This window comes from Leptonychotes weddellii, chromosome 11, assembly GCF_054177405.1.
Source record: "Leptonychotes weddellii isolate Sample4059 chromosome 11, ASM5417740v2, whole genome shotgun sequence".
In the NCBI taxonomy this organism is placed as follows: Eukaryota; Metazoa; Chordata; class Mammalia; order Carnivora; family Phocidae; genus Leptonychotes; species Leptonychotes weddellii.
Genome location: NC_138379.1, coordinates 91,425,716 through 91,442,051, shown reverse-complemented (window position 1 = coordinate 91,442,051; position 16,336 = coordinate 91,425,716). Strand labels below are relative to the sequence as shown.

At 36.5% G+C, this 16,336-nt stretch overlaps 1 protein-coding gene across 2 annotated transcripts in view; it reads right to left on the bottom strand.

Moving 5' to 3' along the window:
- The window catches only part of GUCY1A2 (guanylate cyclase 1 soluble subunit alpha 2), a 291,335-nt gene that overhangs the window by 45,294 nt on the left and 229,705 nt on the right, over nucleotides 1–16,336 (bottom strand). For both annotated transcript variants that reach the window (XM_031031602.2, XM_081799558.1), the window contains one exon: nucleotides 6,619–6,773. In XM_031031602.2, coding sequence (XP_030887462.2) covers nucleotides 6,619–6,773 — 155 coding nt within the window. The remainder of the gene's footprint in view (nucleotides 1–6,618; nucleotides 6,774–16,336) is intronic.

Genomic DNA, 16,336 nt, shown 5'->3' with positions numbered 1-16,336 from the left:
CCTGAACAATTAATTCTTGAGAAGAGGCTACACTGAATAAGGGAGGAGGCGTGGAGGTGTAGTTGGGAACCTAACTCCCAGCAAGACTAACTATAAGTGGAAGGCACTTCACAAGCATGGAGAGCAGTAGGAAACTGAGACCCCACCCTTCAAGAGCTAGTATAACAACTCACCCTGAGAAACAACACAGAAACAGCAGTTTGAAAAGAGCTTGGGGTATATGCGAAGGAGACTTATTTACTAATCTCAGAATATGGTCTGGATGGGCAGGGATCTTCAAGAGATTTCTCCAAGGAGAAAAGTGCTGGTGGGCATCATTTTTCTTCCCTCCCCTAGGTAGCTGGACACTTACAGGAGCCAGCACTAACACTTTCTATCTACATTGCTAGAATTGCGTACCCAGCCCCCACTTTCCTATGTGACCACCACAATTCAACCCACCGAACTTAGCAAGACACCCTTCCAAAGCAGCTCCTGCCCTGCCACACCTTGTAAATAGCTCCAGCAAGGGTAAGCACCACTCCCACCGCCCTGGGGAAGAGGTAAGATAACCCCACACACCAGAGTGCCCTCAAGTCCAGCATCATGGCCTCTTAGCTGTCTGCAGAGGCAGGAAGCCCTGCCGTTCACTGTGCCAACAGCTGTGGCAGAGACGCTCATGCCCCGCTGAGAACCGCTTGGACTAACAGGGAGCAAATCCTGCCCTCTGGTACTACCTGCAGTTCTGGCAGAAAGCCTAATTGCAGACAGTCAGCTGGACTTCCAAACTGGCCCACTAATGAGCCCACAGCAGCCTCAGGTCTCTCAACAGTGGGGAAACTAAACACTGCTCAGTGCAGCAACGCTAGGTAAAGCAGGTCATTGCAGCAGGCTGGGCTGGAGGCAATCATGGCTCAGCCACAATGGAAAGGGACATGTGGCCCACAAAAGGGACACCCCTGGAGCACCTACTTTTGGTGACCAAGGGGATATCCCTATAGGACACCACAGGACCTTTTCTACAAAAGACCACTACTTTAAAGACCAGGAGACATAACTGACTTCCCTAATACATAGAAACAAACACAGAGAGTCAGACAAAATGAGGAGATAAAAGAGTATGTCCCAAATGAAATAAAAAGACACAATCACAGTAAAATAACTACATGAAACAGAGATAAGCAATACGCCTAATAAAGAAGTCAAAGCAATGGTCATAAAGATATTCACTGGATTTGAGAAAAGAGTGGATGAAATAATGAGAATTTCAACAATAATACAGAAAATAGAAAAAAATAACCTCTCAGAGATAAGGAATTCAATTAATGAAATAAAAAAAATACACTACATAGAATCAACAGCAGATGAGAGGATGCAGAAGAATGGATCAGTAATCTGGAAGACAGGGTAATGGGAAGCAACCAAGCTGAACAGCAAACAGAAAAAAAAATTAATAAATGAGAAAAAGTTAAAGGAGCTCAGCAACATCAAGTATAATAACATTAACATTATAGGGATCCCATAAGGAGAAGAGATAAGGAAGGGAAAAGAGGGACGCCTGGGGTGGCTCAGTCAGTAAAGTGTCTGCCTTCGGCTCAAGTCATAATCCCAGGGTCCTGAGATCGAGCCCCGCATTGGGCTCCCTGCTCAGCAGGGAGCCTGCTTCTCCCTCTGCCTGCCGCTCCCCCTGCTTGTACTCTCTCTCCCTCTCTGACAAATAAATAAAATCTTTTAAAAAACGGGGGGAGTGGGGAAGAAAATTTATTAGAAGAAATAATAGCTGAAAAATTCCCAAATCTGGGGAAGGAAACAGACATCCAGGTCCAGGAAACAGAGAACCCCTAACAAGATAAACCCAGTAGGTCCATACCATGACAAATAACAATTAAAACAGCAAAAAGAAATGATAAAGAATCTTACAGCTGCAATACAAAAACAAACAAAACAAACAAAATACAAGGGAAACCCCATAAGGTTATCAGCTGATTTTTCAGCAGAAAATTTGCAGGCCAGAAGAAATTGGCAGGATATATTCCAAGTGCTGAAAGTTAAAAAACAAACGAACAAACAAATAAAACACAAAACAAAACAAAAATACCAAAAGTACTCTATCCAGCAAGACTACCATCCAGAACAGAAGGAGAGAAAAAGAGTTTCCCAAACAAAAGTTAAAGGAATTCATCACTAAACCAGCCTTATACAAAATGTTAGAATTCTTTAAGTATAAAGGTAAGGCCATAACTGGAAGAAAATTATGAAAGGAAAAAATTTCACAGGTAAAAGCAAATATATAATAAAAATAGATCAATCACTTATAAAGTCAGTATTGAGGTTAAAACACAAAAGTGGTAATAAAATCAATTATATCTACAAAAATTAGTCAAAGAATACACAAAATAAAAAGATATAAAATACAATATCATGGGCGCCTGGGTGGCTCAGATGGTTAAGCGTCTGCCTTCGGCTCAGGTCATGATCCCAGGGTCCTGGGATCGAGTCCCGCATCGGGCTTCCCGCTCCTTGGGAGCCTGCTTCTCCCTCTGTTTCTCTCTGTCTCTCATGAATAAATAAATAAAATCTTTAAAAAAAAAAAAAATACAATATCATAACATGAAACATGGAGGAGGAATAAAAATTTAGTGCTTGGAATGTATTTGAACTTAAGGAACTATAACTTAATATAGACTACTATACACATAAGATGTTACATATGAACACACGGTAACCCAAATCAAAAACCTATAATATACACACAAAAAATAGAAAGAAAGCCAAGCATAATGCTAATCAAAGACATCAAACCACAAGGGAAAAGAGCAAGAGAAGAAGAAACATAGAACTATAAAAACCACCAGAAAACAATTCACAAGTATATGCTTATCAATCATTTTAAATGTAAATGGTCTAAATGTTCCAATTAAAACACATAGGATGACTGAATGAATAAAAAAAACCAAGACCCATATGTATCCTGCCTACAAGTCTCACTTCAAACCTAAAAACACATGCAGACTAAAAGTGAAGGGAGAGAAAAACATATGCCATGCAAATGAAAGTGCACAAAGGGTAGACTTCAAAACAGACTGTAGCAAGAAACAATGAAGGGCATTACATAACGATAAAGGGAACAATCCAGCAAGAGGATATAACAAATGTAAATATCTGTATACACAACATAGGAAAACCAAAATATATAAAGCAAATATTAACAGACAGAAACAGAAATTGACAGTAATACAATAATAGTAGGGGCTTTAACACCCCACTTACATCAACAGATAGATTATCCAGATAGAAAATCAATAAGGAAAGAGTGGCTTTGAAACACATGTTAGACCAGATGAACCTGACATATATGCAGAACATTCCATCCCAAAACAACAGAATAAAAATTCTTTTACATGTACATGGAACACTCTCCAGGATAGATTACATGATAGGCCACAAAATAAGTTCCAGTAAATTTAAGAAGATTGAGATCATATCAAGTATGTTTTCCAACCATAACAGTATGATACTAGAAATCAATTATAAGAAAAATCTGGGGAAAAAACACACAAACATGCAGAGGCTAAATAATGTGCTACTCAACAATCAGTGGGTCAACCATGAAATCAAAGAAAAAAATCAATAAATACATAGGGACAAATGAAAACACAACAGTCCAAACTCTTGGGATGCAACAAAGCAGTAATAGGGAATTTTATAGCAATACAGGCCTACCTCAAAAGACAAGAAAATTCTCAAATAAAGAACCTAACCTTACACTTGAGGAGCTACAAAGAAAAAAAAAAAAGAACAAACAAACCCAAGGTTAGTAGAAGGAAAGAAATAAAGATTTGTGTAGAAATGAACAAAATAGAGACTAAAAGAACAATGTAAAAATCAATGAAACCAAGAGTTGGTTTTCTAAAAAGATAAACAAAATTGAAAAAATTTAAGCCGGATTCATCAAGGAAAAAAGAGAGAGGATTCAAATAAAATCAGAAATGAAGGAGAAGAAGTAGCAGCTGCCACCACAGAAATACAAAGTATGATAAGAACATATTATGAAAAATTATATGCTAACATACTGGATGACTTAGTCAAATGGATAAATTCCAGAAACATACAATCTTCCAAAACTGAATCAGGAAGAAATAAAAGATTTGAACTGAACAATTACTAGTAATGAAATTTAATCAATAATCAACAAACTCCCAACAAACAAAAGTTCAAGACCACATGGCTTCACAGGTAAATTCTACTAAATATTTAAAGAAGAGTTAATATCTACTCTTCTCAAACTGTTCCAAAAAATAAAAGTGAAGAAAACTTCCTAACTCATTCTACAAGGCCAGCATTACTGTGATACCAGACATTTTTCCAAACAGACTTAAAGATGACCAACAGACACATGGAAAGATGCTCAATGTCACTCATCATCAGGGAAATGTCAAAAAACAATCCCCCCAAACAAAACAAAACAAAAAACCCAAACACAATGAGACATCACTTTACACCAGTCAGAATGGCTAATATCAAAAGGCTGAGAAACAACAAGTGTTGGCAAGGATGTGGAGAAAAGGGAACCCTGGCAACTGTTGGTAGGAATGCAAACTGGTGCAGCCCACTGTGGAAGATAAAGTGGAGTTTCCTCAAAATATTAAAAACAGAAATACCCTATGATCCAGTAATTCCACCACTGGGTGTTTATCCAAAGAAAAAGAAAAGACTATATTTGAAAAGATAGATGCACCCCTATGTTTATGGCAGCATTATTTACAATTGCCAAGATCTGGAAGCAGCCCAAGTGTCCATCAATAGATGAATGGATAAATATGGGGTATATATATATGTGTGTGTGTGTATGTGTGTGTGTGTGTGTTATTCAAACATAAAAAAAGAATGTGTTTTTGCCATTTGCAACAACATTAATGGACCTAAATACAGAGGCCACTTTTAGGCAAACAGGCTGTAGCAATGGGATGAGAAAAGGACCACATGGACCACTTGGATGACTACAGATACGCCCATCAGGAACCCAACCCACCTCAAAACATCCTTAGGCCCTAGCTGACCAATGGGCTACTTACAACCAGGCAGAGTTACCAAAAAAGGGAGAATTCCATATGTCGCCATACCTCCTCACCTTCCGCCTCATGGTAGACAAGTGGCCCTCACCCATTGCCTCATGGTAGACAACCTGTCCTCTACTGTCCTGCTCACCGCTCCCTTGTGGGGTATTCAGTAAACTTCTATCTCCTTTGTTCTGCCTTGGGTGAATCCTTTCACCTCCCTTGCCAGCAGCTTCCAGCTGACCATTGCCCCACATTTGGAGGCCCCCATTTGATTCAGAGACAGTCCAGCTGGGCACCACACTAGAGCATATGACACCAAATGAAATAAGTCAGAGAACAACAAATACCATAGGATTTCATTTATATGTGGAATCTAAAAACCAAAACAAAGAAGGAAAGAGACAAAAAAAAACCCTGATGCTTAAGTACAAAGAACACTTGCTGGTTGCCATCAGGGATGTGGGTGGGAGGATGGGTAAAATAGATAAAGAGGATAAAGAAGTACAGAATTCCAATATAAAATAAATAAGTCACAAAGATGAAAACTACAGCATAGGGAATATAGTCAATAATATTATAAAAACATTTTATGGTGACTTATGATTGACTACACTTATTGTATGAACACTGAGTAATGTATAGAATTGTCAAAGTAATATGTTATACACTTGAAATTAATATAACATTGTATGTTAATTATACTTCAATAAAAAATAAAAAATATCAATGGTCACTATTTCCACTGTACAGTTTTACAATATGACTTTTTAGTTATCCAAACTATGGCACCAATTAGCTTGCACAACAATGCCCAGCATAAAACCGATGTCTAGCATACAGGAGATAGTCATACCATCTTCTTAATCTAGAGCAGTCGATCCTACCAATGCATTCATTAATTCAACTAATATTTAGAGAGTGCTTATTATGTGTTCAGCATGTTTTATAAGTTCTGGGAATATAATGATGAGCTAAAACAGGCATGGTCCCTGCCCGTAGGAAGTGTAGTAACTAGCAGGTGAGAGGACCTCCACCGGGTAGAAAATACAGATGTGTTTGGCTGTCAACTGTGTGTGTAGAGTTGTCAAATACGATCTTTAAGATAAATAGAGTTCGAAGTTTTACTCTGTGCCCAATATATATTTAACTTTAGAGATTCATTATTTACCTTAATTATTCCAAAGAATAAAAGCAGATAAAATGTCTTTTCTATCTCATTCTTTGACTTTTATAAACACTGAGGAACATTTTGAAAATGTGAGGACTCTGGGTGTAATGCCAATCTTCAACACTTGTTCTCCTGTATTTAAACAGGTGTACCTCAGAAGGACGGCAACTGTGGGAAATGACAAACCTATGTTTACCTCTCAGTCAAGTCAGGCTCTTCGTGCATTCTCTCAGGGTGCACATAAACGTTTATGTCACAATTGCTATCTTTCAGACTGGGTGGATCTACTCCTATTACCTTAGAGAATCACAGGATAAAAAAAAATATACAGGGTCTCACAAATGACAGGATATTATTAGCTCAAGGCAAGGCCAAAGACAGGAGGAGGAGAAGAGGTCAGAGAACACTTACTGGTAAGTGGTGGGGCTGACATTGATGCGCCGAGGGTGACTTCCTGATTCGAATTTGCTTGCCAGAGTGACATTATTTCCAAACAGGCAATATCGTGGCATTCTCACCCCAACAACTCCAGCGAGCACGGAACCCGAGTGAATGCCTATCCTCATCTAAAAAAGAAAAAATGAAAAGGATATATTTATACTTTCTTTTGGTATGCAGTTATTTTAGTGAAAGGTAATTTTGTAAGCCACTGAACTTGGATCTCCTCAAAGACAGGAACTGGGTCTTGGTCATTTTTGTGAGCCTGATATCTGGATCATTACAGAGACAATGAACATGAATACCGTGGAATAAATGAATAAATTAACTATAGGAAAAATTATGTTTAATTTGCTACATAAATCCAGCTATATTACAAGTCAAATCACATTTCTTTTGGACAGAACATGTTCTAATATATAAAAGATGGATTATTCTCCTGCCAGTTATTCTTATATATGACCCTATTTTCCTTTCACAGAATTAAGCACTATTATAAATTAAATATATTTCTGTTTATTTTGTTTAAATGTTGGATTGTCTTATGAGAGAAGGATCCATATCTATTTCCTTACTGCTGAATATTCAGTACTTAGTATTGTACATAGAGCAAAGCAGGCCCTCAACAGTAAATGATAATTGTTGATAAATTGTCAAAATTCTTCAATATTATATTAAAATGAAGTTATAGAGAATTTAACCCTTGAGTCAGTCAAGAAGTGCCTATTGAAAACCCTGGAAAATAAGTGCTGTATATTTTACTCTGTGAATCTGATAAATATTAGTCTGGCCCATGCTTTGAAGGAGCCCTCAATGTGCAGCTGATATACACTTAAATGTGATTACAGCAATGCAGTTGCTTCTACACAGTCTACACCAAAATAACTGAAGCTAATGTTGACCCAGTGGGGAATGATATCCTTAGTCCTAGGGGAATGTGGGTGAGAAGGAAGAGATCTGACCCCTAGATGCCTACTACATAAGTAAAGTATCACTCTTCACTACCATATCTGCTTTTGCCCCTGCGGTTGTGAAGACAAGAAGTTATTCTGTGACTAACCTTTGTCATGGACTGGAGAGTTCGGTACTTATCAACTATTAATAAGACAGGCTGAAACCAATGTGATCCAGCTGCAACTCTTTTTTTTTTTTTTTTTTAAAGATTTTATTTATTTGACAGAGAGAGATACAGCGAGAGAGGGAACACAAGCAGGGGGAGTGGGAGAGGGAGAAGCAGGCTTCCCACAGAGCAGGGAGCCCGATGCGGGGCTCGATCCCAGGACCCTGGGATCATGACCTGAGCCGAAGGCAGACGCTTAATGACTGAGCCACCCAGGCGCCCCCCAGCTGCAACTCTTAATAAACCTCTTCATCTACTTTTTAAAAAATGATCCTAACATTTATTTGGAAATTCAACATGCTAGGAAGAACCAAGGTACATTTCACAAAGAAGAAAGAATAATTTCCCTATTAGTATAAATATATCTAATTAGTGCATGGATATCATAATACTGGTGTATAGACAGAGAAACAGACTAAGAGAAGAGATAGGACAGGAAGACTTCCATGCATATATGATTGGTATATGATAGAGTTGGCATTTCAGATTAGTGAGAAAAAGATGGTATTTTCATTAGGATGCTCTGAATCAACTCTATCTTTCTGTTGAAAAACAAATTCCAAGTAGATTAAAGATCTTAATGTAGAAGGCACAACTTTACAGCTTTAAAAATAATTGTTTTAAATAAGGTAAAGGTCAATGTGCAGTATCAGTAATACTCTAAAATACAGAAACCCTAAACAGTACACTTTTGTTAGTCTCTCAGTAATAGTTTCCAGGTGAGTGGTCCAGATTGTCAGGGACCAGTTCCTTATCATCATGTTCCTCCTCATGCTTGTCACATATTCCTTGTTGGGAAACTTGAAGCTGAAATCAGGAGCACCATCATGTTCTAACTCATGATGGGGCAAGATAGACCCTTTCTGTCCAGGGGAAAAGTCATGATCGCCTTTTCAGGTGATCTTCATTCCTTTGGGAAAAGCCAGATTTACATCTGCTATCATTTTCCTTCTAAAAGAATTTCTTAAAGAACTTTTGCACTATAGGTCCACTGATGATGAATTCTTTCAGCTTTTGTATGTTTGAAAAAGTCTTTATTTTGCCTTCCTTTCTGTCAGATATTTTCACTGGGTTTAGAATTCTAGGTTGATAGTTTTTTCCCCTATCCTTTCCGTACTTTAGTGATGTTGCTCCATTGTCTCCTCCTTTGCATTGTTTCCTATGAAAACATTGCTGCCATGCTTATCCTAATTCCTTTATATGTAATAGATCTTTTTTCTTCTGGCTGCTTTAAGTTTTTCTATTTTTTGCTAGTTTTGCAAAATTTATTTATGATTTCTCTTGATGTTGTTTTCTTCATGTTTCTTATGTATGGGGTTTGTTGGGTGTCTTGGATCTGTTGGTTTATAGTTTTCATCAAATTTGGAAAAATTTCACCTATTACTTCTTCAAATATTTTTTCTATCCACCTTTCTGTTTCTCTCTCAGAGACTCCAAATACATGTCTATTGGGATACTTGAAGTATTTCCATGGTTGACTAATTTATTCATTTAAAAGATTTTTCTGTTTATTTTGGATAACTTCCATTGTAATGCCTTCAAACTTACTAATCTTTTCTTTTGAAATGTCTAATCTTTTGTTAACCTCATCCAGGGCATATTTCATCTCAGACATTGGGATTTTCATCTCTAGAAGTTCAGTTTGGAAATTCTTTTTCTTTTTCAGGTATCAAATTACCTTTTGAACATATGGAATACAGTTAAAATAACTGTTTTAATATTTTGATAATTCTAACATCTGTTGGTCTATTCAGTTTTGATTGGTCTTTCCCATCATCATGGGTCATATTTTTCAGCTTTACAGTATGCTAGTAATTTTTGGTTGGATGTTAGGTATCATAAATTTGACTTTGTTGAGTGCTGGATATTTTTTATATTACTTTAAGATTTTATTTGAGAGACAGAGAGAGAGAGCATAAGCAGGGGGAGGGACAGAGGAAAGGGAGAAGCAGACTGCCTGCTGAGCAGGGAGCCCAATGCGAGGCTTGATCCCAGGACCCTGAGATCATGACCTGAGCCAAAGGCAGACGCTTAACCCACTGAGCCACCTATGTGCCCTGATATTTTATATTCTTATAAGTATTCTTGAGTTCTATTTAGGGATGCAATCAAGTTACTTGGAAATAATTTGTTTTTTTCAAGTCTTGCTTTTTAAGATTTGTTGGGCAAGACCTGAGAAGTATTTCATGTAGGGCTAGTTTTTCCCCACTACTGAGGCAAGAATACCCTGTACCCAGTGCCCATGATTTAGGAGGTTCTCCAGTCTTCCTGATGGGAACAGGCACTTTTTGTCCAGGTACTGTGTGAGTGCCAGGAACTTTTTCCTCTAGTCCTTACAGGTGTTTTTCCCTGTTGGGTTCAGGTAGTCTTCTCACACACAAACAATAACCCATGCAGAACACAGAGGAGGCCCCTTGCAAGATCTCTGGTGGTGTCTGTGCAACTTTCTCCTTGCTTGTACTCTGTCTGTGACCTCTAACTTCTTCCATCTCCCCAGACTCTCAGCTCCATCTCTTCCACTCCGGGAGTTTGTTGGATGCCTCCTGGTTTGCTTCTCCTTGCACCATAGCCTGGATGTTCTCAAAGCAATATACCAGGGAAATCATATGTCTCATCTTATTTGTTTCCTATCTCTCAGGGATCACTGTTTTCTACTGCCTAGTAGCCAGTGTCATAAACACTGTTCTACTGTATTTTTTCTCCAGATTTTTAATTAAGGTAGGAATATAAATCCAGTGTCTCTTATTCTATATTAAGTGGAAGCAGAAATGAGATAATACTTTTTTTTTTTTTAAGAAACCTAACTTTCTGAAAAATGTAGGCCTGTTTCTGATGAGTGACTGTCTATTTGGGTTTAAAAAGGTAAAAAATAAATGCTGAATAATAATAGTCTTTTTAATCAAGATAATTATAAACCACCTTTCTCTAAAGTTAGCAAAGCATTCTGCAATAATATTATATTTCTTTAGGATTTTTTTGCTTTTATAAGGCCTATTTATATTAAACTCCCTTGTGAAAAACACCCAGACCTCAGATACAAAGATTATCAGTTTGGGCGTATGATCACTGTACTGATCCCTTTAAGCAGGAGGCAAAAAGAAGTGAGTATCACATTGACACATCTCACGGCCTCTTTATTCTGTGCTTTTTGTTTGAGAAAAAGACTCTACACCCCACACCAACTATATAGAAGGTTTATATGGTTCTACCAATGCCTCCTTTCAAAAGACCTGAGGGTTTTTTTTAAACCAAATTATCAAAAGGAGAATTATTATAACCTGAAAAATGTTGGCAATAAAAACCCTGATATCCTTGGGAAGGGGGGTGGTTGGTGGATGGAGAAATGGTCATTTAAAAAAAATTATCTTTTAGAAGGCCACTTAAAACATGCACAAAGATATCAACAACCACACAAATAGCACAAATTTGTTGTCATTGTCTCTACCGTATAATAAAACGGAACTCAGAGAATTATTTAATCTTGGAAGTAAGGAGATATCATTGGGAACTTACAAACTGAATCATCAGACTGTTCTATTTTGCATTTCCTTTGACAACTTATTGAGATTTCCGAGGAATTATTGCCTCGGAAATAAATGATTGCCTCGGAAGTAAATGATTGCCTCCCTCAGAGTATGTCAGGAACATCTAGAAGTTACACAAAATAGTTGCATTTAACGCTCAAGGAGGAATTTAGATTCACTTTGAAAGGATTTAACATTATTTAAATAATTTAACCAGTGAGTCACATTGGCATCTCTCTGCCCAGTATGTCTTAACTAAAGAGGGGTACCATGCACTAAACTGGTGGTTGTTAACGGGGGACATTTGCGTCCTTCAGTCAACATCTGGCAATGTCTTGAGACATTTTTTATTTTCACAACTGGGATGGGGAGCTGCTACCGGCATCTATTCAGTCGAGCTAGAGATGCCCAGGACAGCTTCCCCACAGCAAAGATTTTTCCAGTCCAACGTATAAGTAGTGTGGAGTCTGAGAAACCCTGCACTAAAAAGACTTCTGGCAACTGATAGATACTTAGTAGACCAACACACATGCAAAATAATCAGATCAAAGCTTTGATGTGTAACACCAGACTTCATTTTTTAGAGAACATTTATGAAAAAAAATAGTATTTGTCCTAGGGATTTACTGAAAAACACAGTAACTTTTGGATCTATGCTGAGGTTAGGATATCTGTTACCCCATCTCCTATACCTATATGTGTGAAATACTACACAACTCTGGGAAACATCAAAGTCCCCAATTATCAAAAGATGCAATTATTCTCATAATACTGTACCGATCATTCATTAGCTGAGGCACATAAACAACTGCATTTTTAGATAACATTTCTCCCACGACTCCTAAAAATAGAAGGCTTATGCAGTTCAACCTCAGTTAGCCAAAACTCTCCCTGGTTTAGTCAAGAAGGAATCTTCGGGTTGGGAGGGCAGCACGGATTCATTAGTCAGGCTCATTTCACAAATAAACTGAAGTCCAGAGGAACACAATGAAAAAGAGCAATTAGTCCATAATCGGCACTTAAAAAATGTCAGTTCCCTTCCCATACCTCATGGTACCCATTGCACTGCTTCTGGTGTCAAGGACGATATTACAGACCCATTTATAATTCAGTAAATAGATTTATTAATTCCCCAATGGCCAAATCAAACTGAAACCATGATTAACATGAGTTATGAGCCCGCAAGTTATTAAACAAATACCAGTTTGTGCTGAAATAGTCCTATTTGAGCAAGACAGAATTTCCACATTAAAACAGAAGGTCCATAGTAGAAAAAACAAGAAAGACTTCCAGTAGAAAAAGCCAGTTAGTGTTTTACTCATGTTTGCATTTAAGTATTATTCTTAGATTCAGGTAGTTAAGATTTTAAGCTGTTAAAAATAGTTAATTAACCGTATTAATAGTCAGGACACTAAAATCATGATTCGCATGGTTAGGAAACAGGGTTAGGAAATAAGTACTTCATCCTTCTATCAGTATTAACATGCATAAGTTTTATCATAAAATATTCCTTTCACTAATAAAAATAAATGAAATTTATCTTCATATTTTATCTTGTTATTAATAACCACTATCTCCCTGACAAGAAAATATCAATTAATGTTTTAAATTCTAATTTTAAGAGCTCAAGATTCTTAGGCAGAATACAATAAACTCATATAACCTATGTAGATTTTTACAATTTCTCCTTGTTTCTCCCATGTGCAAGAAAACAGGGAGAAATAATCTCTGTAGATATGTGGCATTTTTCCTTCTATCAGGGGACTCAGCCTCCAACTGGTGGTGTCAAAATGTCACATTCTCAAGTAATACGCTTGGACAAATAGCACTTTGGGCAAAATGTCTTACTGTGTTTACTTTAAACATTACAGAAGTACCATTCATAGATAATTTCAATTTACAGAAATATTTGACCAAAAAAAATGGTTCTCATCACTGGTATGGTAACCTATAATTTCAGACACAAGAAATATAGTTACTTCTATAAAATAAAATGGTGAAATTTCAAATAATTGGTACTTTAGAGTTAGGGGAGAAAGTGAATTTGTAATCTTGTTTATGTGTTTTTGATGGGGAAAGATAGGACCTTACAAAAGATGATTAGGAGGGCATGCCTGGAATCCTCCAACAGATACCACTGAAAATGTTACTGGAGACTGTGAAGGGGATACAGCAATATAGCTCATCACCACCACCTTCTTATGGGGCACTAATCATTATGTATGTGGTTATTTAAATTATTTAAATACATGCCTAATAAAAAAATTTAAACTTGACTGAACTTTTGGAGAGTTATTATTAAGGCCTCTAAGTTGAATCTGAAAGTTACCTTTGTGCAGAAAAAAATGCTTTAAGAATTGTTTCTCAAAGGGAGAAACTGATTTAAAGCAATTGACATATTTAAGTTAAAAGTGCATATATTTAGGAATAACCAACATATAATGAGCAGTTGAGAAACATACCATTTTGTGCCAGAAATATGGACAGTTGATACATCCCTTAACATAGTGCTACAACTTAAAACATAAGGAACTGCTCATTATAATAACAATAGCAGAATTAAAGAGAATATTTTAGAAATTTGAGAAAGTGATTGATACTATTTTCTACCAGCATTTGATTTTCATTCTGACATGCAGAAAAGAATTCAAAACTTTTTTTAAGAAACATCCAATCTTGGCTATCTAACCAAGGATGCTAAGGAAACACTTTACTAATCATAACATTAATCAAATCATTGTATCACATACATCTTTGCTATTTAATCACACAGATTGAAATTTATTTCTAATATCATAAAGGCATTCCTTGTTAATGGCTTCATTTTTAACTAACAAAGTCTGTTAATTGCTTAAACTTCAAAGCTCTTAGAAGCTTCTATTTCAAGACTACCACTAAAAAATATTGCTACTAATTCTGTTAACTGATGTAAATCATTTTCTGTCAGAAAGCAGATTTTAACAGATAATCTGGAGCAAATTTCTAGTCTAAAAGAAACTTTACAATATTGTGGATTCAAAAAAATGATTTTAAAAAAGCTTAAATATGTAGAAATGGGATAATGGGATTTAGCAAAGAATTCTAATAGTAAGGAGTGTGTATTTATCAATTTATGAATTAATCCATCTAAACTGTAAACAATTTATATTTATGTTTTTATTTATTTCTATTTTTAATATTTTTATCTATTTATTTATATCTTACTCTCAAGACCAAGGACCAAAGTCAGCCAATAGAATTACTTTCCTTTCAACAAAAATATCCCGAAGCTTGAGCCCTTTTAATAGTAACCTGTGAAATGCACAATTTCAAAGAACAGAAAATAACCCCAGCTTTTTCATACCTCAAAAGAATTGTAAGACACAAAACGTGAGAACTTGTTTGCCCTTCTCCCATCCCCCATTCCTTCCTTAGCTCCCATGTCTTCCTTTCCCTGCATACCCCTCTCTCTTTCTCTCTTCCAAAGGTTCTTATGTAACAATTCAATCTCAAACACTTACTAGGCATTGTGGAAGACAGGAAGGACAGAAAGACCTTATTCACTTCAAGGAACCTCAGATCTTACAAAGTTAAGGAAAGACAGAAATCTTACTTAAGAAAAAAATATACATGTGGTCAACAAATACCACCTTCAAAATTTTAGATATTAAAATTACTATGTTACAAAAATTAAAAATAAAATATGCAAATACATGATTTTCCACTTAGATACTACTTAAAACAAAGTTCTTCTATGAGAAAATGGCATATATTTTATTGTGATGTCCATGCTTAACGCTGATAATCGAATTTCTTCAGGGAAAATTTAGTTCATTTCACGTCTTAAAAGTTCTATATCTCAGAAAAAAATGCACTTGATAGATGTGTTAAGTAAAAAGAAACTTTAATGAGCTTGATTATTGAACTTTAGTGATTATCCTCTTTTGTAATCCATACCTTTCTCATTTATAAGAATTGATGGCATGGACAAGTTTACCCCCCAAATAAAAGGAAAGTAACAATTAAACTCCTGCATTACAATGTATAACTCTTGGCTACACATCAGAATCAACTAGGGAGTTTTAAAATTGCTGTTTTGTTTCTCACTTACAGAGATTTTGATTTAATGAGTTTGAAATGAGACCTGGATGTGGGGACTTTAACTCTGGAGTTGCTAATGTGCATCCAAAGTTGAGAACCAGAAGTGTAGAACATCATTTAAGTTTCACAGATATATTAACAAATTATCAATACTGCAGGAGCCAAGTAGTTTCAAAGGCACTTCTCTTTCCCAGCCAATGGTTTTAGTCAACACAGTGTAAATACTTTCACATTAATATCCTCATAGGCTTTCAGAAGACAACATTCCTGTGTATCTCTTGAAGACTTTTGAAAACAGTAAAAATATACATTTAATTAAACATCAGCAAATGTGGGGTACCTGGGTGGTTCAATCAGTTAAGCATCTGCCTTTGGCTCAGGTCATGGTCTCAAGGTCCTGGGATCAGGCTCCCTGCTCAGCAGGGAGTCTTCTTTTCCTTCTCCCTCTGCCCCTCCCCCTGCTCATGCTCCCTCTCTCTCTCTCAAATAAATAAATAAAAACTTTTTAAAAATTAGCAAATATGTCATTGAAAATAGAAGGACAGATAAAAAGCTTCCAGGACAAACAAAACCTAAAGGAATTTGCAAACACGAAACCAGCCCTACAAGAAATCTTGAAAGGGGTCCTCTAAGCAAAGAGAGAGCCTAAAAGTAACATAGACCAGAAAGGAACACAGACAATATACAGTAACAGTCACCTTACAAGCAATATGACGACACTAAATTCATATCTTTCAATACTTACCCTGAATGTATATGGGCTAAATGCCCCAATCAAAAGACACAGGCTATCAGATTGGATTAAAAAACAAGATCCATCGATATGCTGTCTGCAAGAGACTCATTTTAGACCCAAAGACACCCCCAGATTGAAAGTGAGGGGGTGGAAAACCATTTACCATGCTAATGGACACCAAAAGAAAGCTGGGGTGGCAATCCTTATATCAGACAAATTAATTTTAAACCA